Source organism: Typopeltis vanoorti, chromosome 16 (genome assembly GCF_054136105.1).
Source record: "Typopeltis vanoorti isolate ZY-2024b chromosome 16, IOZ_Tvanoo_1.0, whole genome shotgun sequence".
In the NCBI taxonomy this organism is placed as follows: Eukaryota; Metazoa; Arthropoda; class Arachnida; order Uropygi; family Thelyphonidae; genus Typopeltis; species Typopeltis vanoorti.
In genome coordinates this window covers 49,324,300-49,351,955 of record NC_143564.1, presented here as the reverse complement: position 1 = coordinate 49,351,955, position 27,656 = coordinate 49,324,300, and the positions used below count along the sequence as shown (strand labels likewise).

Here is a 27,656-nt window from a genome sequence, read left to right as displayed (position 1 = left end):
CTAATTTACAGTCGATAATTTTTGATACATACTATAAAAACAAATTAAATGATAAATCATACTTGTGACTTATTTCATTTAGTAACTTTGCCAATGTCTCCACTCCAATATTACTCTAACCCATTCCAACTTAATATACTCTAGTTACTATTAATCCATGCTGTGTGGGCAAACTGATACTGACATCAGCAAGTTGCAGAGGCATATTTGTTTAGTGTCTACTGTCTAGACCAGTGGTCCTTAACCTTTTCAAAGTCACAGAACACTTTTGATTATAAGTTTGGGGAACACTAAAAGCATTAGGATCATAAAAGTAACAACAAAAAATATGAATGGACTTGCCTTTTATAAAAATGGAACTTATTTAATTCGATACTTGAGCTTGTTAGCTTTTGCAGATTTCAGCAATATCAGATCTAATATGTGATATAGCTATCCTCATCTCTTTGTCTATATTAGCAAATCTTTCATGCTTTTTAGTTTTTATATTAGTTAATATTGAGAAACTGAGCTCACACAAATATGATGTTGAAAACTGTAAGAAAATTTTCAGTGTTCATGTGGAGAGAGCTGGGTTTGGACAAAAATCCAAAATTCCTCAAGAGTTATTTCAGAGAATTTCATTTTTAGGGTACGATCTGTTGACAAGATAACTGTTCTTCTTCTTGTAATGAAAATTCGCAACTGGATGTATTAACTGTGCCAAATGAATTTTGTATCCAGTCAAACTTGTGTGTATTATGGAAGAAAAGTAAGTTGAAATCTTTTCTTCCAATTAACCAATTACACTCAGACTGTGTCATGTGACACATCTTTCACTGGTGGAACACTTGTAACCAGTTCGTGGAACACAAGGGTTCCGGGGAACGCCGGTTAAGAACCACTGGTCTAGACAGTATAGTCACTTGAACTCATACAAACGGTGATGGATTTTTATGGCTACGCAGATTAAAGGTATTAATTTAGGATTTGTGACTTGTGACTTTTTGCTATTATAAGGACAGACTACTGCACACATTGAGTCTGAGAATAGAAATTTGCACAAAAAATGTTTTTTATGCACACATGGGCAGGCAAAAATGAGAGGGAATATTGATTACTAGTCTAGCTAATGAATATTCATCTAATTTTGTTTACATGAAACTTATTCACAGTGGAATATACATTCATCATCTCCTACATCACCTTCCTAATAATATAGTATTACAAAAACATTAGTTAAAACAACTTGTTTAGACCCATTATCACCCTCACCACTGAAATCAACTACATTTCTGATGCAAATTTTCGTTGTTTGAGTGATCTCTCACTACTCCCCCCCCAAAAAAAAAAACTACATCTAAATCAGCAGATGCCCTAAAAGAATATAGGGGAAAAAATGTAGGAGATCTAAGTTGTGTGCAAACGTAGATATACGAAAGTAATAGGAAGAGTTTGGTAAGAATATAAAAAATAAATATCAGAAAAGTGGCAAAATGTTCTGGAGGACATTGAAAAAGCATAGAAATGAAGGAGAGAGGACTGTAAAAGAAAATAAAGATAATAAAGGTGACATGAAAACTGAAGATAAGGATATCTATACTACATGCCTGGAGTAGTTACTTTGAAAGGCTTAAATTAAATAAGAAGTGACAAAAAAACAGTAGTATCAAGAAGGCAAATAGGAGTACTTATCAATACTCGAGGTAGAAAAAGCTATCAAAAATTTGAAATGTCGAAAGGCAGAAAACCGAATGTGAGAATTACAGAGGAATTTCTCTATTAAGTGTTCCAGATAAGATTTATGGACACATGCTTGAAAAGAGGTTGAGAAACATTGTGGAAAAGAAACTTGAAGAATAAGCTGGGTTTGGTTTGTCAAGGTAGGATTTTAATTTTAAGACAGATAGTCGAGAAATCATGGGAATATGATGTGCCCAGAGAAAAGTGTTTCAAAATACTAATTATATTGGGTAAATGGAACACTATACAGAGCACTCATAGTCTATATTTAATTTATAAGTCAGCAGTTGAAAACTAGCAGTATAATGCAAGACAGAGTTCAAACCAGTTTTAAGGAGAGTAGATAAGAGCTGCTAGCATTTTGTGGTCTATAGGTGGTCACAAGGTTATGCCTCTTTTTAGTATCTTGGCCACCTTTTCTGAGATGCCACGGGATGGTGATAGGTTTGCTGTAATCTATGTTTGGGAGTGATGACAGATATGTGTGCATGGTGTTAAATTTATTTGTATGTCTCAGGAGGTGTAGCCATTGGCCAAAAAGAAGTGTTTTTATGTGGATGAGTTCCGCATCGAGTGCACTGTTCTCAGAGGTGAGTTGTCTTAGAATATTAGTTAGGATAATGATGAACTGAGTTCCTAAGAGCTAATTTTTGTCTTCCTACAGTTATCTGGCTTTGATGCATAAGTGACCTGATTTTGGATACTGAAATATGAAATACAGCCAATGAAAATTTTCAAACATATATTAAATTAGACAAAAATTAGTTGTTTATAATTCATTTTCCCACACAGAGAGAGGAACGATGTAATTGGAATACCTCTAAATAAGAAATTTTGAATTAGCATGCATATGATATGCTTCAGACATTTTTACTATATATATTTCAGGTAGTTAAAAGATACAAATTTCTATGAAAATATGTATTTTAAAATCGACTGCTGTACATCTAAAAAGCAATACATTGTAAAATCAGAAAGCATTGATTTCATTGAATATAATCTGCTCATATAAGCGGAACAATGTATCTAAAAACTTTAAGCAGGATGGCAATTACATATATAGCCATATTTAGAATTCTGAGGAAATAAAAAAAAAAAATGTTCACATCTCATTTATTTCAATAAATACATTTTTTAAAACAAATGTTTAACAAAAACTATTTCCAATATAAGCATCTGAAAACAGTGCAAATATAATTTCTGCAATATTTTAATTAAAGCAAAAAAAAAATCAGAATGAAATTGTTCTATTACACTGAAGAATCAACGAATGCAAACATTTCCAGCAATAAATTAATTGCTAAGATAGATTTCACATTATGTTTGAAATAATGTGTAAGTTCATTAATTTTGCAAAAATTTATAAATTTTTGCAAATGTTTGCAAAAAATATGGTAAGAAAAATATGGTAGATTCTGATTAACTGGATCACTATTTAACACAGGGGCAGCTGTGTTATTGGGACAAGTCTGGAAGAACAAAAACAAAATGAGAATATAACAAGAATTTGATTCAGTTATTTGGGACATGATGCAGTTTAATTACGTCAGCTAATAACTTACCTCTATCACGTGGACTGTTGAAAAATTATGTAATCTTCATTCAAAAATTTAGTGCTGATAACACCTGCAACACTAACAAAAACAGAGCTATTTCACTGTATACTACATTGAATGGTTCCCTGTGTTTTAAACACACTGCACTATGGATCAATGAAACCAAGATTGTATGTGGTATGCTGTTCAAATATGTCACAAACTAGTATAGAAAAGATGTTAGTCACTGGAAAAAGGGTCAGGCCCCAATGCTTTAAAGCAGTGTTCTCAAACTGTGGTACGTGACGATGGGACAGGTGGTTCGCAGCAGACTTAAATTAATTAAATAAATATACATTTTTTTAATTATCTAAACAAATTAAAATTGAATAAGTAAAAATTATTGAAGTCAAATGGAGACTTAAAAATAAACAACAAAAAAATTTCAGAATGTTCGAAGGTGAAAGCAATAAAACTATAGTTGTTCACTTCACCCTTTTTATTATTCGTCATTCTGCCACTAAATTTGTACAATGACAATAATAAAAGAGGGTGCAGTGAACAATAATATAGTTTTATTGCTTCTGCCTTCCCTTGCTGTTTTGTCAGATTTGAAGTGAACATATGTTATCCACATTTCAATCAATGTTTTGCTGTTTATTGATTTTTATTATTGAAGGTTTCCCTCCTTCAACCAAGGCTCAGTGTATCTTGAAAAGTGCTAAGTGACACTTGGAAAAAGTGTGTCCTGAGTTAACCCCAGTATTATGAATTTATATATTTTTTGGAAATGTATTTCAATAATGGAAAAGTGGATTAGAACTAGGACTTTGAAAAGAAGGGCAAACGAAACAGTGATGCTAATCCTATTTGTGATACAAGTGTTGTAACGCCAAGTAAATCTGATACTAGAAACAAGCAGTTCAAAAAAAAAAATACAGTAGGAAATATAACAGTTCATATTTGGAATTCAGGTTAACTTGGTATAGAGATGAGAGTGAACAGAAACCTCAATGTGTTTTGTGCTATGAAGTGTTGTCGAATGAGTGCATGAAACCTGCTAAATTCCAATGACATTTAGAAACTAAACATTGTGATGTGAAAAATAAGCCAATTGAATTTTTTCCAGCAACGCTTAGGGACATTAAATCATGGGAAAGATATAGATTCGGCCATGGGTTCCATTAATAGCATGGCACTGGAAGCATTCTATCTCTTAAGTTTGTGCATAGCGAAAACAGGGAAACCTCATTCTATCGGGGAAAATTTGCTACTTCCAGCTATAAAAGATGCAGTAAAAATGATGTTTGGCAACAAGTTACTAAAAGATGTTAATTTGATTTCTCATTTAAATGACACTGTCACATAATTAATGACATGGTAGGTAATGTAGAATCTCAGGTTAATCGAAAGAGTTAAGAAGAGCTCTTATTATGCGTTACAAATAGACAAGACTACTAATGTTACAAGTGATGCGCAGATAATATGCTACATAAGATATGCACATGATAACAATATTCGTGATGATATTCTGTTTTGTAGAACTTTGCCACCCCGAACAACTGGAGAAGAAATATTTCACACTCTCAATAATTACATAATACACAAAGGATCCAGTGAGAAAAATGTGTAAGCTTCTGTTCGGATGGAGCTTGTGCCCTTACAGACAGGCATAGTGGGGTTGTTTCTATGGTCAAGGAAGTAGCTCAGGATATCAATAGGGTACATTTGTTTCATACATAAGGAAGCGTTAGCCTCCAAAGGAATGCCACCAGAATTTAAAACTGTGCTATATAACACTAAAGCTAGTTAATTTTATTAAAGCTCGACCGTTAAATAATGGGTTATTTTCAGTACTCTGCAATGAAATGGGCAGTGAAGATATACAACTTTTGCTTCATTCTGAAATTCGCTGGCTTTCCAGGAGCAAAGTACTAACAAGGTCATTTCAATTAAGGCACAAAATTTTATTATTTGTAAATGAAAGTAATTCTGATTTTGCACTACTCCTTGTTGACGACGCATGGATAGACACTATCCTATCTTTCAGACATTTTTTCAAAATTAAATGAACTAAATCTCTCTTCAGGGAAATTCTTTAACTGTTCTTGATGCCTATGACAAAATAAAGGCATTCGAGAAAAAAATGGTTTTATGGATTAATTATGTAAAAGACAGACAATTTGCACCTTTTCCAACATTGGAATCCTTTTTAGTGGAAAATGATATTTTTGTTGATTCTGAGTTTCTGAAAAGGGGTTGTGATCACCTCAAAAATCTGAAAAAGAATTTTGAAACATATTTTCCAAATAATATTTGTAAAAAATTTCTGTGGGTTCGCGATCCATTTCAGGCTTGCAATCACATGAACGATCTTTCGTTATCGAAAAAAGACCAGTTAATTGAGCTTTCAAGTGACATTGGACTTAAAATGCAATTCCGTGATCTTTGTTTGGCTCGATTTTGTATCTCGCCTTCAGTGAGAAGTGAATTTCCCGAATTAGCTGAAGAAGCATTGAAAATCATCATGCAGTTCTCTACAACCTATCTTTGTCAGAGAGGTTTTTGATCACTCCTTCAAATAAAAACAAAATACAGAAATTGTCTTCGTGTGTGCCTACTGAATTTGACCAAAATTGAGCCAGATATCCAGCAACTCTGCAAGGGACGAAAAGCTCAACCATCTCATTAAAATAAAGTAGTAACATAATTAGATCATATTATTTATCATCAAATTCCTGCTATGTACCCTCAAGGGGTGTACAGGATATGATAGTACTACATGAAAAAAATTACATCATTATTAATTTCCTATTTACAATTTTCCTCCAAATCAGTCTGTTACTTGTCAGGACACCAACATTATCAAATCTTATATTTCTATCGTCTAAGGCACTTTGTGCCATATCAATCCACCTATATCTTGGTCTTCCTCTGGGTCGTTTTCCTGCCAACCTGGCAGAGAACGCTTCTTTTGCTAATCTTTCCTCGCCTATTCTGTTTAAGTGACCATACCACCTGAGATTAGCTCTGCTAACGCATTCCTGGATGCTGACAATGTCAAGTTCTTTCCTAATATCCTCATTTTTAATATGATATTACCATTGATGCCATCTGTTCATGCCTATAATCTTTCTCAGGACTCTCATATCTGTGGTCTCCAGTGTTTGGTCAAGTGTTTTACTTCTGACCCAACTCTCAGATCCTTAACTTAAAACTCGTTTGAACACTGTCTTGTATACAGCTAATTTAGCGGTCCGGCTAATTTCTCTCTTATTCCATATGAATTTATTCAATTGACTTCCCACCATACCAGCTTTGCTGATTCTGTTGTCTATTTCTTTATTTAATTTACCATCTTCACTAAAAATCGTGCCTAAGTAGCTGAAATGTTTTACTTGTTCCACAGGTTCTCCATTCACAACACAGTTGATATTTTCAATGATTCTGCCTATTTTCATTGTCTTTGTCTTTTTATTGCTGACCTTCATACCATATCTATTACAACAGCTATTAAATTTACTCAGAGAATCTTGCAGACTTGTAACGGATTTATTTAGAAGTACAACATCATCCGGATAAAGCAAAGAGCTGACATTAACATCTCCAATTTTGTATTTCAGGTTTAATACCACTTTCCTTCATAATGTGATCCATATAGATAATGAATAACAGAAGGGATAATGTACATCCTTGTCTCAAACCAGATTTAACATTAAACCATCTTCCTGTACTTCCTTCAATTCCAACTGCTGACTTACAACTCAAATAAAGACTAAGTATTGCTTGATATAATGCTCCATTGACACCATATAACTGCAGCATATTGAATAGCTTCTCTCTTGGCACCTTGTCATATGCCTTTTCCAAATCGACAAAACTTAAATATATATCTTTGTTATATTCCCATGCTTTCTCGACTATTTGTCGTAAAGTGAAGATCTGATCCTGACAGCCTCTATTTGCCCTGAATCTAGCTTGTTCTTCACCCAGCTTTTCTTCCACAATTATTCTCAACTGTTTCTCAAGTATACTTACATAGATCTTGCCAGGAACACTCAGTAGGGAAATACTTCTGTAATTCTTACATGCAGTTTTATTTCCCTTTTTATATATGGGTACTATGAGAGCTCTACTCCAATCATCGGGAATTCGTCCCTCTGTCCAGGCCTTATGAACTATGCAGTGCAGCCACTGTAAGACTTTTATACCACCATACTTAGGCATTTCTGGTCGAATATCATCTATCTACTCCAGCTGCCTTTCCACATTTCAAGATTTTGGTGGTTTTTTCTACTTCAAGTATGGATATGTATTCCTGACTGCATGCCTGGTCAGTGTTTTTTTACCACTATGCTGTCATCACTGCTTGTTTCATTTAGCAGTTTTTCAAAGTAATTACTCCATACTTCAAGGATATCTTTTTCTCCCGTTTTCATGTCACCTTTATCATCTCTAACTCATTTTACAGCACTCTTTCCTCCATTCCTAAGCTTCTTCAACAACCTCCAGAATATTTTGCCACCTTCTTGATATTTATTTTCTATATTCTTGCCAAAGTCCTCCAATGACTTTTGTTTAGCTAGTTTTACACAGTGTTTAGCATTCTTGCATTTGTCTCTATATTCTCTAAGAGCACAAGCTGACTTATTTGACAGGAACTTTTGATATGCTTTCTTCTTTTCCTTCACTGCCTCTTTAACTTCCTGTGTCCACCAGGGAGTTCTGATTTTTTTTATCCTTACAGACAACCTCACCACATGCCTCTCTGGCAGAATCAATGTTTTCTTCAGAGTTTGCTACTGAATCTCCAAGGTTTGATTCCTGTTCTCAAACTCTTTCATTTTTTCTTCAATAATCTTTGGGGTGACTGTGTATTTTAGTCTACAGTTCACATCTGAGAGCTGCTCAACTTTTATTCGCTTGAAAGCTTTCTTACATGTTATTCTTTTCAACATGAAATTCAATTTTATCTTGCTCAAGACTAGATAGTGATCACTTCCAATTTCAAATCCTCTGCACACTCTGGTGTCCTGCACCAGGAAGAAAACATCACTATCAAAAATAACATAGTCAATGAGACTTTTCTTATTCCTAGCCTCTTCTCTCCATGTAAATTTGTGCACATTTTTATGTTGGAACATGGTGTTAGTAATAACCAGTCCATGTCCTGAGCAGAAATCCAACAGATATTTGCCATTATTATTAGCTTTGCTCTTTTCTCCAAATTTTCCCAAAATATTTTTGTATGTCTCACAATCATTTCCTACTCTGCTATTTAGATCCCTAACAAGGACCAACTTTTCATTTTTTCATTTTGTCAGTTGCTTTTTCTAAAGCCTCAAAAAATTCCTCCACTTCTACCTTAGTAGAACCTTCTGTGGGACCATAGTCTCACAGAAGGTTCTACTTTTGGACTATGGGACCAGAAATCATCTGTGGGACCACAAATAAGTCTCATTGTCCAGTTCCCCATTCTCATATTTATCCACATTACTCTACTTGAGACTGACTTCCATTCAAGAAAATTAGCCTCCTATTTTGTGTTGAATACTATGGCTACTCCTTTTCCTAGATTGTCATTGCCTGAATATAACATTTTGTATTTATTGCTCAGAAAGATCTCACCAGTTTTGGTCTTTTTTGTTTCAGTCACCCCTAGTATGTCGATCTGGTACTTATCTAATTCCCCAATTAGCTCCATTTCTTTGCCATTCAGGCTTCATATTATTTATACGTTTAATAAAAACTAAAACTTTGTTCAATGATGATACACTTTTGTTTAATTCCAATATAATCAATTATGTTTCCATATGTATTCAAAACATGCTTTTAGATTTATTATGTTATAAATGGCACAGCTGCTGCGCCATTTATACCCCCCCATCTCAGCTACGCCTCTAACTTAGTGGTCCGTAGAATTGTTTTCAGCATTTTACTGGTCCTGGGCCTTAGAAAGGTTAAATGAATTTGAAACGCTGCTTTAAAGGGATCAGAATGGAGAGTTTACCATTCGACTTCCATGCAAACAAAAATGCATAGATGATATCTGAATGTTTATGGCTGATAATCAGCAAGGATTAAGCAACAAGACTATTTCAAAACTGTTTTACTTACCTGTGGTTTTTAGCAATCAATCATGGAAACAGAGTTGAACCTAGGAATTTTGCTGCCCCTTTACCCCTAAGAAACTCTTTTAATGACGTCTTAAAAGCCATGATGTTAAGCTAGGCTTCAATATGTCCGATCATAAATTCTAAATAGTAACATTTGCTAATGAAAAATGATTACAAGCTATATTTTTTACAGAAAGAGAGAGACAATTAGCCCTTTAACAGTGGAATTTTGTTCTAAATATGTGCATCTGCATGGGTAATTAAAATCAAGCGAAGACGAGTATACTCGTCAAACATGGAGTAAATGCACCTGCTGTAAATTTTAATTAAATTATAACAAATAAGCAATTACTAAAAATTAGTTTATTTGAATAATCAATAATTTTATTGCTGCAAAATTAATCAACACAACCTAAAAAAATATTGTTTTTTATAAACTATGAAAAATCCATGAACATAGAAAAAAGTATAGAAATTTGCTGTACGATTAGTTATAAAAAATCGGATTCAACTTGCTAAAACACTACAAATTAGGAGTGTGTTGCATGATCTTGTTTAAAAGTTTCTCATACAGTTTTCATTATTTTCTGGGAAAAATTAGGCCCAGTTGCACAGTTCTCACAACAAATGATTTGAATTGAAATGCAATGGTATTTTACTTGCTTCGCATACAAATCGCAAATGGAAGATAGAATAACGACCATTGTCATGTCGTACAAAATTTCAAATGAATTCAATCATTCTGAAATTTTATATATAAATATAATCTAATCTTGTAATTCTATAATCATTAAGAATATGTTACTTTACTTTCATTAAACAATTTTGATAACTATGCATGTATTTTAACCTCAGGTCAAGGTCAGCTCACGGCCATCAATGGAATCAGAAATAAATGCTAGATAGAAGGTGTTCTGCTATTGTCGCATTGTCTGATATTAACACTGACAGTTCAATATTAAAGGCAACAAAATACTACATTATTTTAAATAATTATGATTTTTAAAAAATATACAGTTCAATGAAGTTTTATTATTTAAAAATTTAACTAACATCCTGAAGTCTGGTTTCAACAAAGAAGGAATAAATGACTTTTTTATGATTTATTTTACATACAGTTTAGGCCAAATTTTGGCACCCTCAAAAACTCATCGCCCGATGCAAATGCACGTGTTGCACTGTTGGTAGGAGCCGCCCATGCATGGATATGTTTAATAGATACAGACATGAACCACATCAGAAACTATGAAGCATTTCCATTCATTCACAGCCATCTTCAATACCATAATAAAAATGAAGGATTTGAGGGGGTAACTGAAGCCAAACATCAGGACATTAGAATAAAAAGAAAGTGATGAGGATAATACTCCTTGAGATTGAATGAGTAACTATCCAGAATGCAGGAAAATTTATTACTGAATTATGATTATTTCATGCAGGAAGACAAAATTATATCTGCACTGACTTTGTTTAATTGAAATAAAAAAAATGACAAGATACACTCGGTCAATTCCAAAAATGTCATTAATTGACATGACCTGCATGCATGTTTAATACATATATAAATGAAATTATTCTTATGACAAATATTTTGCTTTGATTAAAGCCAATTGTTTATGTTTCTCTATATGTCAATAATCATGCTATGTAATAAATAAAAAATTTGTCTAAACTCATGTTTTATTTTATCTACATACACCTTTTAAACTCTTGATGTGAAACTCTGACTATTTTTGGGTGCCACTTAATTGGGCCAAATTATGCTATTCCCCAGTGTGGATCAATTAACTGGAATCAGCTGTATAGAGAAAAAATACTAAAATATTGAAAAACAATTTCTGATACAATAAATTCCAAAAAGTTCACATTAAGTCAAATGGTTTCAAATATCACAATTACCCTTCTGATAATTACATTATTGGAGCCATTTTTATAGTTAATCCAAAAATGGCTCCAATTATATAATTATCAGGAGGGTAATTGTGAGAGAAAGGAGCTGCTGATATTTTCATCCTTGAATATTCATATGGTGGTTCGTGTGTTTGACCTATTTCAGCTGGCAGGGAGGTTAACTTTCACAAATGCATTTAGTGTGCGAAACATGATGTGCTATGAACTTTGGAGCAAAACTCAGAACATGTGCATGTAAGCACAATACAAATGAAAGCAAGTTTCAGAATGTAGTAACTCTGAGTTTCTTCAGTGGTTCTGTACATAAGAGAGTACTGAGTTAATGCCTTCTCTATCCCTAAGAAGAATATTCCAAATTTTTCAAATGTAAACAAAATCAAATATCAAATCAACAGTTGTTTAATTTCAAACTAAAAAGTTTAAATTTTAAAAATGCTATAAAGAACAGTGAATATAAACAGAAGTCCCAAAAGAAGTAATGAATTTAACAAAGCCAAAATGACATATACATCAAACAATCTAAGTGATATTTTTCCTCATTATTTATTAAATAAATTCAGTTTAAAATAAGTTTATGGACAAGAATGAAACATAGGAAAATTTATAACAAAATATAATATAAAGCACTACACTAACCTTCTCGATGTCTGTAGTTATTTTTATTTTGAATAGCAGTAGTTAAAGTATTCATAATATCTAACTGTTTTAAAGAGAGTATTCCTAGGCCTTTTACTAATCCAGCAATTCCATATGCTGCACCTTTTCTTTCACCATAATTTTCAGAATCTAATAATAAATCCAGTAATTTTTTTGAAAGTGCTGAAGCCTCATCTTTAATTGCTGGAACCAAAGGAGGTAAACAATTGGCAACTGCTTCTTGAACCTAAAATGATAAAACCACTATCTCAATAGAATCTGGATCAAGTTTAAAAATTTACATGATAAAAAAAATAATAAAAAAAAATAAATAAATAAAATAAAGTGAATAGAAACCAGTAAATTTTTTTAAAAATAGCATTAAAAAGAGCACCTATGAATATCAGTATTCAAAATCATATTGCACATAATACAGTTGTTGGAAAAATTCATTAAAATTATGAATTATCCTTCCTTGAGGGGTCCATATCAGGAAATTATAATTTCAATCTTTTCCTTCATAATATTTCACTGGTTTTCTACCCAGCATCATCAGAGCACAATAACTGTGAAAAGCACACAGCACTAAACTAAGTAATTGTAGACACAATATAAATTGTAACCAACATCTAATATACTTGCATGGCACCATATATGGGTTGGATAACTCCAAATTTAATTCATAGAGTCCAGCTATGAACTCTTAAAAATGTTAGTCTCTCAGAAAAATTTGGTAAATGAATGCAATCATATTTCTTGAGGTTGGGAGAGTGCTTCATAGCCAATGCTGAGTCTAGAACAGCCTTTCAGACCTGCAGCAACTATATAATAAATGTTTTTCTCCATCTGATCCTATGTGAAGACGTATCCAGATTATGGTCTGCCAATTAACTTGCCATAAAAATGATCTCAGATGCAATGTTTGTGTTCTTCAAAGTGGATGTTCACTGATCTACTTAAACAAAGTCCCCGTTGTTTTTGACAGTGAACCAAGGCGAACAGCGAAAAGTCAGCTACTGGAACAAATCCTAAAACACACCACAACTCAATATCACCAGCATTGAAGATCGGTACTATCAACCTGAATGGCAAAGAAATGGATCTAGCTGAGGAATTAGATAAGTACCAGATCAACATAATAGGGGTGACTGAAACAAAAACTAGTGAGCTCTTTCTGAGCAATAAATATATAATGTTATATTCAGTGAATGACAATCAAGGAAAAGAAGGAGGAGCCATAGTATTCAACACAAAATACGAGGCTAATCTTCTTGAATGGCAGGCAATTTCAAGTAGAGTGATTTGGGCAAATATCAGAATGGGGAACTGGACAATGAGACTTATTCGTGCCTATGGTGACACAGAAGGTTCTCCTAAGGTCGAAGTGGAAGAATTTTTTGAGGCTTTAGATAAAGCAACTGACACAACAAAAAATGAAAAGTTGGTCCTTGTTGGGGATCTAAATAGCAGAGTAGGAAATGATTCGCAAACATACAAATATATTTTGAAAAAATTTGGAGAAAAGAGCAAAGCTAATAATAATGGCAAATACTTGTTGGATTTCTGCTAAGGACATGGACTAGTTATTACTAACACCATGTTCCAACATAAAAATGTGCACAAATTCACATGGAGAAAAGACGCAAGGAATAAGAAAAGTCTCATTGACTATATTATTGTTGATAGTGATGTTTTCTCTCTGGTGCAGGACACTGGAGTGTACAGAGGATTTGAAATTGGAAGTGATCACTATTTAGTCTTGAGCAGGATAAAATTGAATTTCATATTCAAAAGAAGAACATGTAAGAAAGTTTTAAAGCGAATAAAAGTTGAGCAGCTCTCAGATGTGAACTGTAGACTAAAATACACAAAGATTATTGAAGAAAAAATGAAAGAGTTTGAGAACAGGAATCAAACCTTGGAGATTCAGTGGCAAACTCTGAAGAAAACATTGATTGATTCTGCCAGAGAGGCATGTGGTGAGGTTGTCTGTAAGGATAAAAAAATCAGAACTCCCTGGTGGACAACAGGAAGTTAAAGAGGCAGTGAAGGAAAAGAAGAAGGCATATCAAAAGTTCCTGTCCAGCTTGTGCTCTTAGAGAATACAGAGACATATTTAAGAAAGCTAAACACTGTGTAAAACTAGTTAACCAAAAGTCATGGGAAGACTTTGGTAAGAACATAGAAAATAAATATCAAGAAGGTGGCAAGAAATTCTAGAGGTTGTTGAAGAAGCTCAGAAATGGAGGAAAGAGTGCTGTGAAAGGAATTAGAGATGATAAAGGTGATATGAAAACTGGAGAAAAAGATATCCTTGAAGTATGGAGTAATTACTTCAAAAAATTGTTAAATGAAACTAGCAGTGATGACAGCACAGTGATAAAAAAACACTGACCAGGCATGCAATCAGGAATACATATCCATGCTTGAAGTAGAAAAAGCCATGAAAAGTGTGAAACGTGGAAAGGCTGCTGGAGTAAATGATATTAGACCAGAAATGATCAAGTATGAAGGTATAAAAGATTTACACACTGCATAGTTCAGAGGGCCTGGACAGAAGGACGAATCCAGATGATTGGAGTAGAGCTCTCATAGTATCCATATACAAAAAGGGAAATAAAACTGATTGCGAGAATTACAGAGGTATTTCTAAGTTTCAGTAAGGAAGTACCGTGAGTAGGCATATTACTAACTATTATAATAACAGAATTAACTCAAGTAAATTATTCTTTATTTGTAGAATTTTCACCTGAGTATCACAGTCATCATCAGTACAGGTACAAGGTTAATTAAACAATAACTGTTATATTCACAAAGCGCCATTAAAGTACTATCTCCCACAAGGGGGAAAGATGTAGACCATTGGATCTTTTACGTTAGAGGAGTGAAATAATGTTTCACATGTTTCTTTGTATAGCTGTTCCATTAGGAACCGACTTTTGTGAATGACTTTTGTCTTGTTCCACTTAACTCTATGTCTGATGTTGATGGCATGTTCTGCAATTCCAGACTGTTCGGGTTCAAAATACTGGATGTACGACTGGTGTTCTTCTAAATGGACCTGAGCAGATCTTCCTGTTTGTCCGAAATATAATAATCCACATGAGCAGGGAATCTGGTAGACACCTGGATAGCTGAGATGTGGGAGCTTGTCCTTTGGAGACATTAGGAATGTGGAGATTTTTCTGATGGGCCGATAAGCCACACTGATATTTAGCGGTTTTAGGACCTTAGCTATGCGATATTTAGCGGTTTTAGGACCTTAGCTATGCGATATTTAGCGGTTTTAGGACCTTAGCTATGCGTTCACTAACCCCGTGTACATAGGGGATAGGTAATATGTGTAGGTTCTTCTGTACTTGAAGGGGATGCTGGAGCATGACTACTTAAAGTTCTTTTTATGAAGGACTTCTTGTAGCCATTGGATATGAAGGAGGAATTAATATACAGTAATTCTTTTGTAAAAGTTCTGCTGAAGAACAAAAGGAGTTGACTCTATGAACTAGTGTTTTTATAGTACGTGCCTTGAGGCTGGGATGGTGATGTAATTCAGCGTGGATGTACTGGTCTGTATGAGTCTTTTTCCTATACACTGTGAATTGCAGATAACCATCTGGATGGTAGGAATCAAGAGGTCTAGAAAGGCTAACTGCTTATTTACTTCTACTTCTAGGATGAACAGGATATTTGGATGAAGTGCATTAATTTTTACGTGAGTTAATTCTGTTGTTATAATATTTAGTAAGAGGTATTTCTCTACTAAGTGTTCCTGGAAAGATTTATGCAAGTATACTTGAGAAATGGTTGAGAAGAATTGTGGAAGAGAAGCTTGGTGAGGAACAAGCTGGATTCAGGCCAAACAGAGGCTATCAGGATCAGATCTTCACTTTACGACAAATAGTTGAAAAGTCATGGGAATATAACAAAGGTCTGTATTCAAGTTTTGTAGATCTGGAAAAAGCATATGACAAGGTGCCAAGAGAGAAGCTATTCAAAACGCTACAGTCATATGTCAGTGGCTCAAAATATCAAGCAATACTCAGTCTTTATTTGAGTTGTAAGTCAATAGTTAGAATTGAAGGAAGTACAGGAAGATGGTTTAATGTTAAATCTGGTGTCAGACAAGGATGCACATTATCACCTGTTATTCATTATCTGTATGGATTAAATTATGAAGGAAAGTGGTATTAAACCTGATATCAAAATTGGAGATGTTAATGTCAGCTCCTTGCTTTATGCGGATGATGTTAAACTTCTAAATAAATCCACTACAAATCTGCAAGATTCCCTGACTAAATTGAATAACTGTTGTGATAGATATGGAATGAAGGTCAGCAATAACAAGACAAAGATAATGAACATAGGCAGAAGCACTGAAAATATCAGCAGCATTATGAATGGAGAACATATAGAACAAGTCAAACATTTCAGATACTTAGGCACGATCTTTAATGAAGATGGTAAACTAAATATGGAAATTGACAACAGAATCAACAAAGCTGGTATGGTGAGAAGTCAACTGACTTCTTACCATACCAATATTCCATATAAATCTATATGAATAAATTTATATGGAATATGAGAGAAATTAGTCAAAACACTAAATTAGCTGTATGCAAGACAGTGTTCAAACCAATTTTAACTTATGGACATGAGAGCTGGGTCAGAAGTAAAACACTTGACCAAAGACTAGAGACCGCAGATATAAGAGTCCTGAGAAAGATTAGGGGGTGTAAACAGATGGCATCAATGGCAACATCATATTAAAAACGAGGATATTAGGTAAGAACTTGATATTGTCAACATCCAGGAATGCATTAGCAGAGCTAATCTCAGGTGGTATGGTCACTTAAACAGAATGGGCAATAGACTCCAGGATGTGCTGATGGGAGGAGAGGATCCTCAGAGGAGTTGAATATGGTTTTAAGTTTAGTAGGTGGCTTAAAGGTGGCATTGAGGTTATAATGTAGGATTCTGTTGATTTTTTCTGACAACCCTTTAATATCTGGGATGGCTATGGTTTTACTGTAATCTAGATTCTTTCTTGTTGATGTTTTATGGAGTATTTTATTAATAGTATTTTTGTTATAGTCATTATTTATGAACGTGTCGCTGATGATTTTTAGTTCTTGTTTCAGGGCTTGCTGGTTAGAGCAAATTGTTGTAGCTCTGTTTTTAAGGGTGTCAATGACTCCATATTTTTGTGATGGGTGGTGGTATGAATTAGCATGTATGTATTGGCCTGTGCATGTCAGTTTTCGGTAAACCGTGAAGGATAGACTGCCTGAAGGAAGACGTGTGACTAGCGTGTCTAGGAACGGGAGCGAGTTTTGATTTTCGATTTCAATGGTAAATTGTATGCGTTCGTGTTGTTTGTTCAGGTGGCTAAGGAATGTGGTTAGCGTTTGTCGCCCGTGCGGCCAGATACAGAACACATTGTGTCAACACATCTAAGTCAGACTGTCGGTCTTAGCATGGCGGAATCAAGAGCCCTTTGCTCAAAAGTTTCCATGTAGAAGTTAGAGTTAGCGATTGGGGGGGGGGGGGGGGGATAGTGGTGAGCCCATGGCTGTACCTTCTTAAGCAAATGTATTTTGTTAAATGTACCTTCTTAAGCAAATGTATAGCCCATGGTTGCACCTTCGTGGGCAAAGAAGGCCATAATGTCGGGCGGAAATTTGTTCTGTGGTAGGAAAATTGTGTCATTGATGGGAACATTTGTGAAAAGGGCAGAAACGTCGAAACTGACTAATAAGTCATCTTTGTTGAGTGTTATGTTTTTAATTTTGTTTATAAAATGTTGTGTATTCTTTATGTTGGAAGGGGAATGACCTATCATGGAAACGATACTCACAAGTGCTACAATCGGTACGGTAAGTTAAAGATACATATTTCCCTCTTGATCAGTCAGCTGGCCTTTTTAAAGAGATGCAGAGACAATAACCTTATTCCTATCTGCATCAAGCTGAAAAAGAAATTTACGTCCGCTAAAGCACTCCGTATATATGACCACACAGAAAAAGCAATGCTTAGAGAACAGATCCAAACAGCCCACCAAAACTTGGCAATAACTCAAAATCTAGTTTCAAAATTGTAATCTGAACTATCGAGCTATATAAATACAGACATTCTACAAGTACTTGAAAGAATTACTGACAATTCGGCCAAATATACCCTGGAAAAGAATAAAGAAAAACTCAAGACCAAATTTCACAGTTTGAAACAACGGTGAAATATGGCGGCCAATCACAGAAATCCAACCAATCAGGAGACCTCCTCCCCGGCAAACACCAATAATGATCAACAAACAAGGGAGACAAGGAGCGACCAACCACTGGCAAGCAAGAACCATGTGATCAACCTATCAAGTCACACCTTAAACAGTGGCGAACTTATGTTACTGGATAAAGGACTTAACTACGCAATAGCACCTAAAAAGGTAAACAAATTGGATTTGATCTACCACATAGAAAGAGGCATCAGGTCCCTACTCAACAATAATGCCGATAAAATACGATTAGAAACTAGTAATGTCCTGAACAATAACAAAAACCATACAGAACAATCTCACAAAAATGGAACTAGCAGCAATTAAGTCGTTAAAAGCCAACCAAGACATAATAATAACAAAATCGGATGAAGGCAATGCCACTGTTGTCCTTGGCAGGTCAACATACATACTTCAGATGAACCAACTAGTAGCTGATAACAACACATATAAGCTGGTAAACTACAACCCAACTAACAGGATAGAGGATAAAACAGAGAAACTACTCAAGTCCATCATTTCCTGGCCACCAGACAATCGGGACCACAGAATATATGGAGTCCCTAAAATACACAAACAAAATGTGCCGCTACAACCGATAGTGGAAGGAATAGACAGCCCTAATTACCACTTAGCCAAGAAATTAGCATCAACACTCAAGGAGTTGGTAGGTCATTTCCCCTCCTACATAAAGAACACACAACACTTTATAAACAAAATTAAAAACATAACACTCAACAAAGACGACTTATTAGTCAGTTTTGATGTTACTGTCCTTTTCACAAATGTTCCCATCAATGACAGAATTCTCCTACTACAGAATAAATTTCCGCCCAACATTACGGCCCTCTTTGCCCACGTACTACAGTCCGGTTACTTCGTGTGGCAAAACAAATTTTACCTACAAAAAGTTACAGCCATGGGCTCACCACTATCCCCCCAATCGCTAACTTCTACATGGAAACTTTTGAGCAAAGAGCTCTTGATTCCACCACACTAAGACTGACAGTCTGGCTTAGATATGTTGACGATGTGTTCGGTATCTGGCCGCACGGGCGACAAACGCTAAACACATTCCTTAGCCACCTGAACAAACAACACGAATGCATACAATTTACCATCGAAATCGAAAATCAAAACTCGTTCCCGTTCCTAGACACGTTAGTCACATGTCTTCCTTCAGGCAGTCTATCCTTCACAGTTTACTGAAAACCGACACACACGGGCCAATACATACATGCTAATTCATACCACCACCCATCACAAAAATATAGATTAATTAACACCCTTAAAAACAGAGCTGCAACAATTTGCTCTAACCAGCAAGCCCTGAAACAAGAACTAAAAATCACCAGTAACACATTCATAAATAATGGCTATAACAAAAATACTATTAATAAAATACTCCATAAAACATCAACAAGAAAGAATCTAGATTACAGTAAAACCATAGCCATCCCATACATTAAAGGGTTATCAGAAAAAATCAACAGAATCCTACAACAATATAACCTCAATGCCACCTACTAACTTAAAACCGTATTCAACTCCTCTAAGGATCCTCTCCTCCCACTGGCACATCCTGGAGTCTACTGCATCCTCTGCACCTGTAACTTACCATACATTGGTGAAACAGGACGTACAATCCCTATATACAAGAAAGAACACATAACACACATTAAATATAACCATTATGGTGAAGCAGGCCTCTCAGATCACGTGCTCAACACCTTACGCTAAATGAACTGGAAAAGCACCCACTCTTTACACCATACAAAAACCTGACATGAAAGGAAATCTAAGGAAGCCTGCGAAATTCTGATAAACCACCCAAATATCAACAACAAAGATGACATGAAAATTCCAAGGATCTGGATGGCACACATTCAGCCTACCTAATATATAAGATCCAGCATAAGTCAGGACTGTAGCCAACCTCCAGCAAGTATTAGAAACCATTCCATACCAACCGGTGGAATGTACATGTATAATCATATTGTAAATATATATATATATATATATATATATATATATATATATATATATACACACGCACACATACACACACGCACAGACTTGCTGTTGCGCCTAATGTAATTCTACAACCAACAGATAATACTAATAACAGAACTCTAGCATTGGTGTATTTTTTATTTTTTCCCACCAGAGGTCAGGCCAACAATTGTTGTAGCGGTTGGTCAGTAACTTTGACTGACCAACCGCTAGATAGTAGTGTAGCTTGATAGTAGTGTAGCTTGTTCTCTGTATATACAAGTTAGATAGTAGTGTAGCTTGTTCTCTGTATATAATATGTATGCTCCAGAAGATGACCTTGACATAAAGGTCGAAACGTCGAATGTAGATTTCAGTTATATTAAACTAACGTTTTTATTCAAACACGGTAATTGTCTCCATAATTTTCAAAAATGTATCCAGATTACCGTGTAAGCCTAAAAGAAAGGATCAAGATAGGTTTATTGCTGAATGATCAGAGTTAGGGTATTAATTTCAGTAAGTGAAGAGATGTGAGTTAAGGTGGGAGAGAAACCGAGAACTTTAGGTTGACTGGTTAATTTTTCCCATTTTTTATCCCGTGTTGCTTCTGTTATAAGGGTATCATTATTAATTAGTGACCAGTTCAGAAAAGCTGCAACCTCATTTTGGTTTAGAAGATTTAAGATGATTTTTTTGGTTCTGAGGAGATACTTATAATTTTTTGATACTGAATCATTTTTTTTAGACAGACTTGATGAGAAATTTGGACTTGGTGTTTAAAATGTTAATAAATCACTATGGTATGCTCTGATATGACATTAGGGCCAAAAAAAAACGCTTTACTGTTCCACTGATAGGTGCTTGTCTGATAGTGTCAGCATTAACTTGCAATATCGGAAAAGTATTCCAGTCAGTCCAGTCCATTCCCCACACGGTATCCGTGTAGGAGAACAGTTTCTGTGAAGATATTGTGCAAATAACTGGAAAATCTTTTCCACATGTGCTTCCTTCAACATCACACATGAGCAGTGGAAAAATGGCAGGAGAACAGATTGTAAAATCTATTACAGATAAGTGGAGAGGCATATGGATGAAAACATCGAGTCTGCTATTCAAAACAGAGAGGACATCATTGTCAAGAATTTGTTCAATGATACAAACTCATCCATTTGTGTTGGCACTACTGACCATTAAAGCCATCCATAAGCATGGACTCAGGAAGTTGCAATATAAGATTATCAAGTTCCATTTCTTTTAACTTATAACCCTGAGTTAAAAGAAATGGAACTGAGTTTTGACCTTAACATAGTATAATAAGAAATCCCACAGATAGGTGAATAGCTATTGGATGCATAGCAGTATTAGGTGTGTACTTAGGAAATTGTATTCCTTTCCACGACATGATGGAAAGGAGTACAACTGCCCACTATGACAGTTACTTTGTCATGAGAAGGACAACCTCGAGTTCTGTTCTTGCATACAACAGGGAAATTCTTAAAGATAGGATCCTCACTAGGTTTTCTGCAGGCAGAAACAGAAAGCCTTGTGTTTCTACAGTGAAATGTTGATATTGAGATTCTGGAGAAATCCATAACAATTCCACTGTAAAAATTTTCCAATTTTGGTTTTTTTTTTTTTTTTTTTTTTTTTGACCTGTTCAATTGGTGAAAGGATGAGTGACTATGACTACATTTGTAAGTTTTATATTAATGAATTGATTTCTGGAAGTGCAGATGGCCAGTGCCCATCTCTTCCTCTGGAAAAAATTCAATACATCAGCTGATGCATCAAGATCATTTGGTAAGTTACGTTTACTTTCAGTGGATATTGAAGTGTCCATTTTTTTCTGTGCGCGCGCGCGTGTGTGAGTGAGTGAGAGGAGGCATCTTTAAATGATATTCTAGACACAATTTTTTTTGACATGTGGGTTTCATCAATTGGAATCATTTTTGGAGTTGTTTCTGAAGTGAGACATGTGAATGCTGCACTGCAGAGAGAAGCACTCACGATCAAAAAGGTATGGAGAAATTTCAGATAGTCAAAGAGGCACGCGAGTTTGAGTTGCTGTTGACATTTTCTTAAATGCCATCTTCTCGGCAAAAGAGGATTTCAGGATAGTTGACGTGGCTAACTTCCTTTTTGCATCCAGATATAATATATAATGTTCCAATTTTTGCATTTATCCTTCCACTTCTGACATATACTGAAGGAAATTGGATGATTGCCCTGACATTGACACATTTAGCTTTCTTTGCATAACAAGATTTGTTATCATGCTCTTTACTACCATGTTGGGCACAGGTAATAGAGCCACAATAGGCAGTTTGAGCATGTCTATATTTTTGACATTCATAGCATCTCAGTGGATTATGGATGTATAAGGACAGTTGAGATACTTGCTTTTACAGATGTTATAGTTTGTTTCTTACTTCTGTTATCAAATGATGGATGTATGTATGGTATCGGTGTCTGGTTGGGATCTTGAAACATTTCATGATGAAGAATTCATGCTCAAGAGATTTTTTGTTTAGTACCAAGTTCTTCACCCACCATCGTCCTATACAATGCAATACAAGCAATGACTGTGATGGAAGTGCAATGCCAGGACTACCGTTGGCACTACACTACACTACAGCAGTGTAGCAAGCCTCAAGCCCTGTTTCCGAACCATGGGTTAGAACTGCAACCTGATTGACTCACCCTTGCAAGCATGCCATCTAGCCAACTGATCCATGACTGCCCATCTTGCTGAAACAGAGACCAAGATGGTGCAATATACGACTAGGATCCCCCCCCCCCCCTTCCTGATGTTCACCAATGCATGGTAAATATAATGGCAGAACATTGGATCGCAGTGATGGTGGTTTTTAAAAAAGGACAGTAAAACAGACTCAGGAGTAGTAGAGCAAGGAATATTATTGTTATTATTCTGAGACCTGCAACTCCACCTGCAGTATTCGATGGGTGGAATGAGTAGCTCATCGATACTGTTGATGGTCCCAAGCCTAGATAAAGGATGAGGGTTTGGCAATGGGCTAATAATCCATTCCTAGAAAAAATATTTTGTTGAGAAGATTGAACAATAAGAAACTGGACTGACTCTACGGAAACGGCATATGCACAGGAAAAGGTTAACGAGAAATATTATGAAATTCAGAACATGGAATGTCAGGACGTTATTACAGGCTGGTAAAATGCAAAAATGTAGCAGAAGAATTATTGAAATACGGTATAGATATCACAGCCCTTACAGGAAATAAGATGGAAAGGACAGGGAGTAATTAATAAAAAATATTATAAGTTATACTTTAGTGGTCTTATAAAACAAAGAGAACATGAAGTTGCTTTTATTATAATAAAAAAAAAGGTCTACAAATTAATATTAAGATTTACACCAATAAATGAGAGAATATGTAAAATACGTATTAAAGGGTGAATTTCATAATTACGTTCCTAAATATTTAAGCTCCACTTGTGAATGCTGATGAAAACGTTATTGAACAATTTTATGATGATTTACAAAAAGTATGTGAAGGTATGTGAAAAAATGATGCTATGATTGTATTAGGAGACTTTAACACTAAATTAGGGAAGATATAAAGAGGTGTTTGAAAAATATAGTCTACATAAAGAAACTAGTGATAATGGTAATAGAGTTGCTCAGTTTGCAACAACTAATAAATTAAGTAATGAGCACAAATTTTTTTCATAAAAAGATACATTTAGGAACATGGATTATTCCAGTTAATAAGCATCAATCATTGATGTAAGAGCATTTAGAGGTGCAAACTGCAACTCTGACCATATGTTGGTTGGTTGATGCAAAATTGAGACAAAGAATATCAATAATAAAGAGAGAAAGCAGAATTGAGAAATGGAATACTGAAGCTTTCACAAATAAAGAGACTATTAAATTTTACAAAGAAAAAATAGAAGACATTAAAGAATTTGAAAATCAAAATAAGATAGAAGATAAATGGAGATAATTAAAAAAAAAAAAATTATAAATGCAGAAGAAATAATAGGGAAATATAAAAGAATCAAAAAGGAATGGTTTGATGATGAATGCAGGAAAGCAATAGAAATTAAAAATAAATCAAGAAAGCAATAATACATACAAAGAAATACAAGAACTAATAGATAAAAATACCAAGAAAAGAGAAAGGAAGCAAATAAAACATGTTTTCTTCTTTTCCCTTCTTCTTTTTACAAAAGTTTAACCCTATAATAATAGGATGTAGGAATGAAAAAGGGAAAATAACTGAAAAAGAAGAAATCATGAAGAGATGGAAAGAGTATTTTGAAGAATTGTTATCAGAAGAAGAAATTAATGATAATAAAGATGCAGATGAGAATGAGTGAATTTAGAATAAATGAAGAAAAAAAATAAAAGAACGAACTTATAAAAGTAGTTAAAATTATAAAACAGATAAAAAACTTTAAAGCACCAGGTATAGATGAAATAACAAGGGAGCTTATCAAGAATGCTAGAAAACCATTATGGGGAAAAATCTGGCAATTAATAAATGAAATATGGAATGAAGAAAAATTAGCAGAAGAAGGGAAAACAGGAGTGATTCAACCAATATATAAAAAAGGAAGATAAACTGAATTGTAGTAATTATAGAAGAATCACATTGCTAAATGTAACATATAAAATGTTATCAAGTTTAATAAATAGTAGATTAGAACTATAATACTGAAGAAATTTTAGGAGATTACCAATCTGGTTTTAGACCAAAGAGATTTACCACTGATAATATATTTATGTTAAGGAATATACATGAAAAATGTATGGAATAATTCAGAATTATATAATTTATGTATTGATTTTAAACAGACTTTTGATAAAATAAATAGAATTTTTTTTTAATAATCTTAAAAGATTTGGAATTCAACAAAAATTGGTTAGAATAACTGAAATAACACTAGAAGGATCTAAGGCAAGGGTTAAAATACAAAGTGAGTTAACAGAAGCATTCAAAATAAGTTCCAGAGTGAGGCAAGGAGATGTGCTGTCTGCAAGTTTCTTTAATTTGACACTTGAATATATAATAAGAAGACTCAATATAAGAGACTATATTAATAATATAGCCTGTACAGATTTGTGTATGCAGATGATACTGCAATAATTAGTTGTACCAAAAAAGATTTAGAAAGTTCAAAGAAGAGCAAAAAACTAAATATATGCAATATGGAAGAAATGGAAATAGAATTGCCTCTAAATGTAGTACAGATGGCTATAATTTTGAATCAGCAAATCATTTTAAATATCTAGGATCCCTAATAACAGAGCAGAAGAAATAACAGAATAATAGTTGGAAATAAATGCTATCACATGCATAAAGGATTATTGGGTAGCAAAGCTATTGATAAGAATTCTAAACTAAAAATTTATAAATCGATAATTAGACTAGTAATAACATATAGATATAAATCATGGACTTTACCCCAAAAAGAAGAGAATATGTTAAAGATTTTTGAAAGGAAAATAATGAGAAAAATTTATGGAACAATTAAAGAGAAGAATGAAAATTGGAGAATAAGAACAAATAGTGAAATTAGTGAATTAATAAATGGAGAAGATATTGTTAGATTTATCAAGGCGCAAAGAATAGTACAGATAGGCCATTTAGAAAGGATGGAAAAAAGCAGAGAGGTTAAAAATATATATAAATGGAAAATAACTGGACAAAGAAGAAGAGATGGTTAGATGAGGTTGAGAAAGACTTTTAAGAACTGAAAATTTTCTGCATTGTGAAGCAAGCCAAAACCTATAAAGGGTTGAAGAGCTAAAAGAAGAATCTGAGACCTTCAGAGAGTTAAGGACTCATTAAGGATGGTTATACATCATCTAAACCAGGTGTCATACCTTCCCTTAAATTCATTCACACTAGATGGTATAGATGATATAGACTATATTGATATTCCACTCACTCATTGCTATGTGTGAGAAAAACCAAGCTCTCAACCATTTATTACCCAAGAACAAACTGGGAAGTTCATGGATGCTCCCGATATCTCTCCCTACCTTCTTTTTTGATAAAAAATTTCATCAGACAATATCCTATGACACCCATTCAGAAATTTCTAGACCACTATTATATTATCCCTTCCCCCTCTCACATACAAAGATATAATCTTTGTAACTTCTTTGTAGTCCAGATGCAGTTTTATCAATGCCTTATAAAGAGGCAAAATGACTGTCTTATCCTTACATATCAAGGTTCGCTTCAACAGCGCAATTATCCTCCGAGTTGTATTTGAAACTTTTGCTATGTGACTTCTGAACTTCAAATTCCTATCTCTGCCATTACACCAAGATCCCAAGCCTCATCAGTTTCTCATAGAATAATTCTGCTAATCTAATATGCTACTGGAAATCTCATCATACCAAAATGCATAACTTCACACTTATTACCATCAAACTGAGAGCCATTTTTGTTTACCCAAATTTCCAGCCTATTAAAATCATTCTGCAAGTGCTGGATATCACAAGAATCCCTGATTGTACTGCCTATCTTTACATCATCAGCAAACAATTACATATCTTCTGTCAGAACCTTCCTAATGTCATTAATGTATAGACTGAACATCATGTTGGCAGCTTAACGGATTGTATACAGCACTCAGAAAGGATTAAAATAATAAATTTAGTTTATCCTTTATCCAAGTGTAAGCAAACAAAGTTTGTGCCTGAAAATATCTTCAGGACTCAGGTAAGGTGGTACATCCCTTGGCAACTCGTACCAAAGGCAGACCAAGCTCTCATCACTCCTTGTCTCAGTATCTCTCATAATGCAAAGTACATGTCTGCAAGGAAATGTGCTTTGCATTATGGGAGATACTGAGACAAGGAGTGATGAGAGCTTGGTCCAGAGATGTGGGAAACACTTATCATCAGAGATCCCACCTTACATTCCAGGCCACTTAAAACAGCCCTTAGAGGGTGCTCCACCTAGATAGGACTTTAGTGTCACCCACGTGGTTGGGCTTAGTATTGTGTGTTATTTGTGTTTATGTTAAATTAGTTTTTTTGTAATCCCTGAAGATGTCTCAGTGACTGAGACGAAATATAGGAAGTATTAAATTCTGTTTTAATACTTTCTGAGTGCTGTATACAATCCATTAAGCCTTCAATATGATGTCCTCACAGCACTTAAGCCTCTACACACAGATATAGACTGAACCCTGATGAACACCACTAGTGACTTTAAATCTGGAAGATTTGCACCCACCAATCTGGAAGATTCATACACCACTTTTTGATATCTGCCTGTCAACCATCCACTTTCCAAGTCAACAGTTTATATTCCAATCCTATATTCTCCAGTTTATGCAACAGTCTTTCATCTGGTATCCTATTCTTAGCCCCTTAGCAAAATCCATCATCATCATGGTGTATAGATTCCCTTTATCCAACTCAGCCATAACACTGTTATAAAATATGAGCAAATTGCTAAAACATGACCT

The 27,656-nt window shown here is 34.5% G+C and overlaps 1 protein-coding gene across 1 annotated transcript in view; it reads right to left on the bottom strand.

Annotated features, from left to right (window-relative positions):
• The window catches only part of l(3)80Fj (lethal (3) 80Fj), a 770,029-nt gene that overhangs the window by 359,780 nt on the left and 382,593 nt on the right, over nt 1–27,656 (bottom strand). The window contains exon 31 of the mRNA XM_090405954.1: nt 11,921–12,167. Coding sequence (XP_090262080.1) covers nt 11,921–12,167 — 247 coding nt within the window. The remainder of the gene's footprint in view (nt 1–11,920; nt 12,168–27,656) is intronic.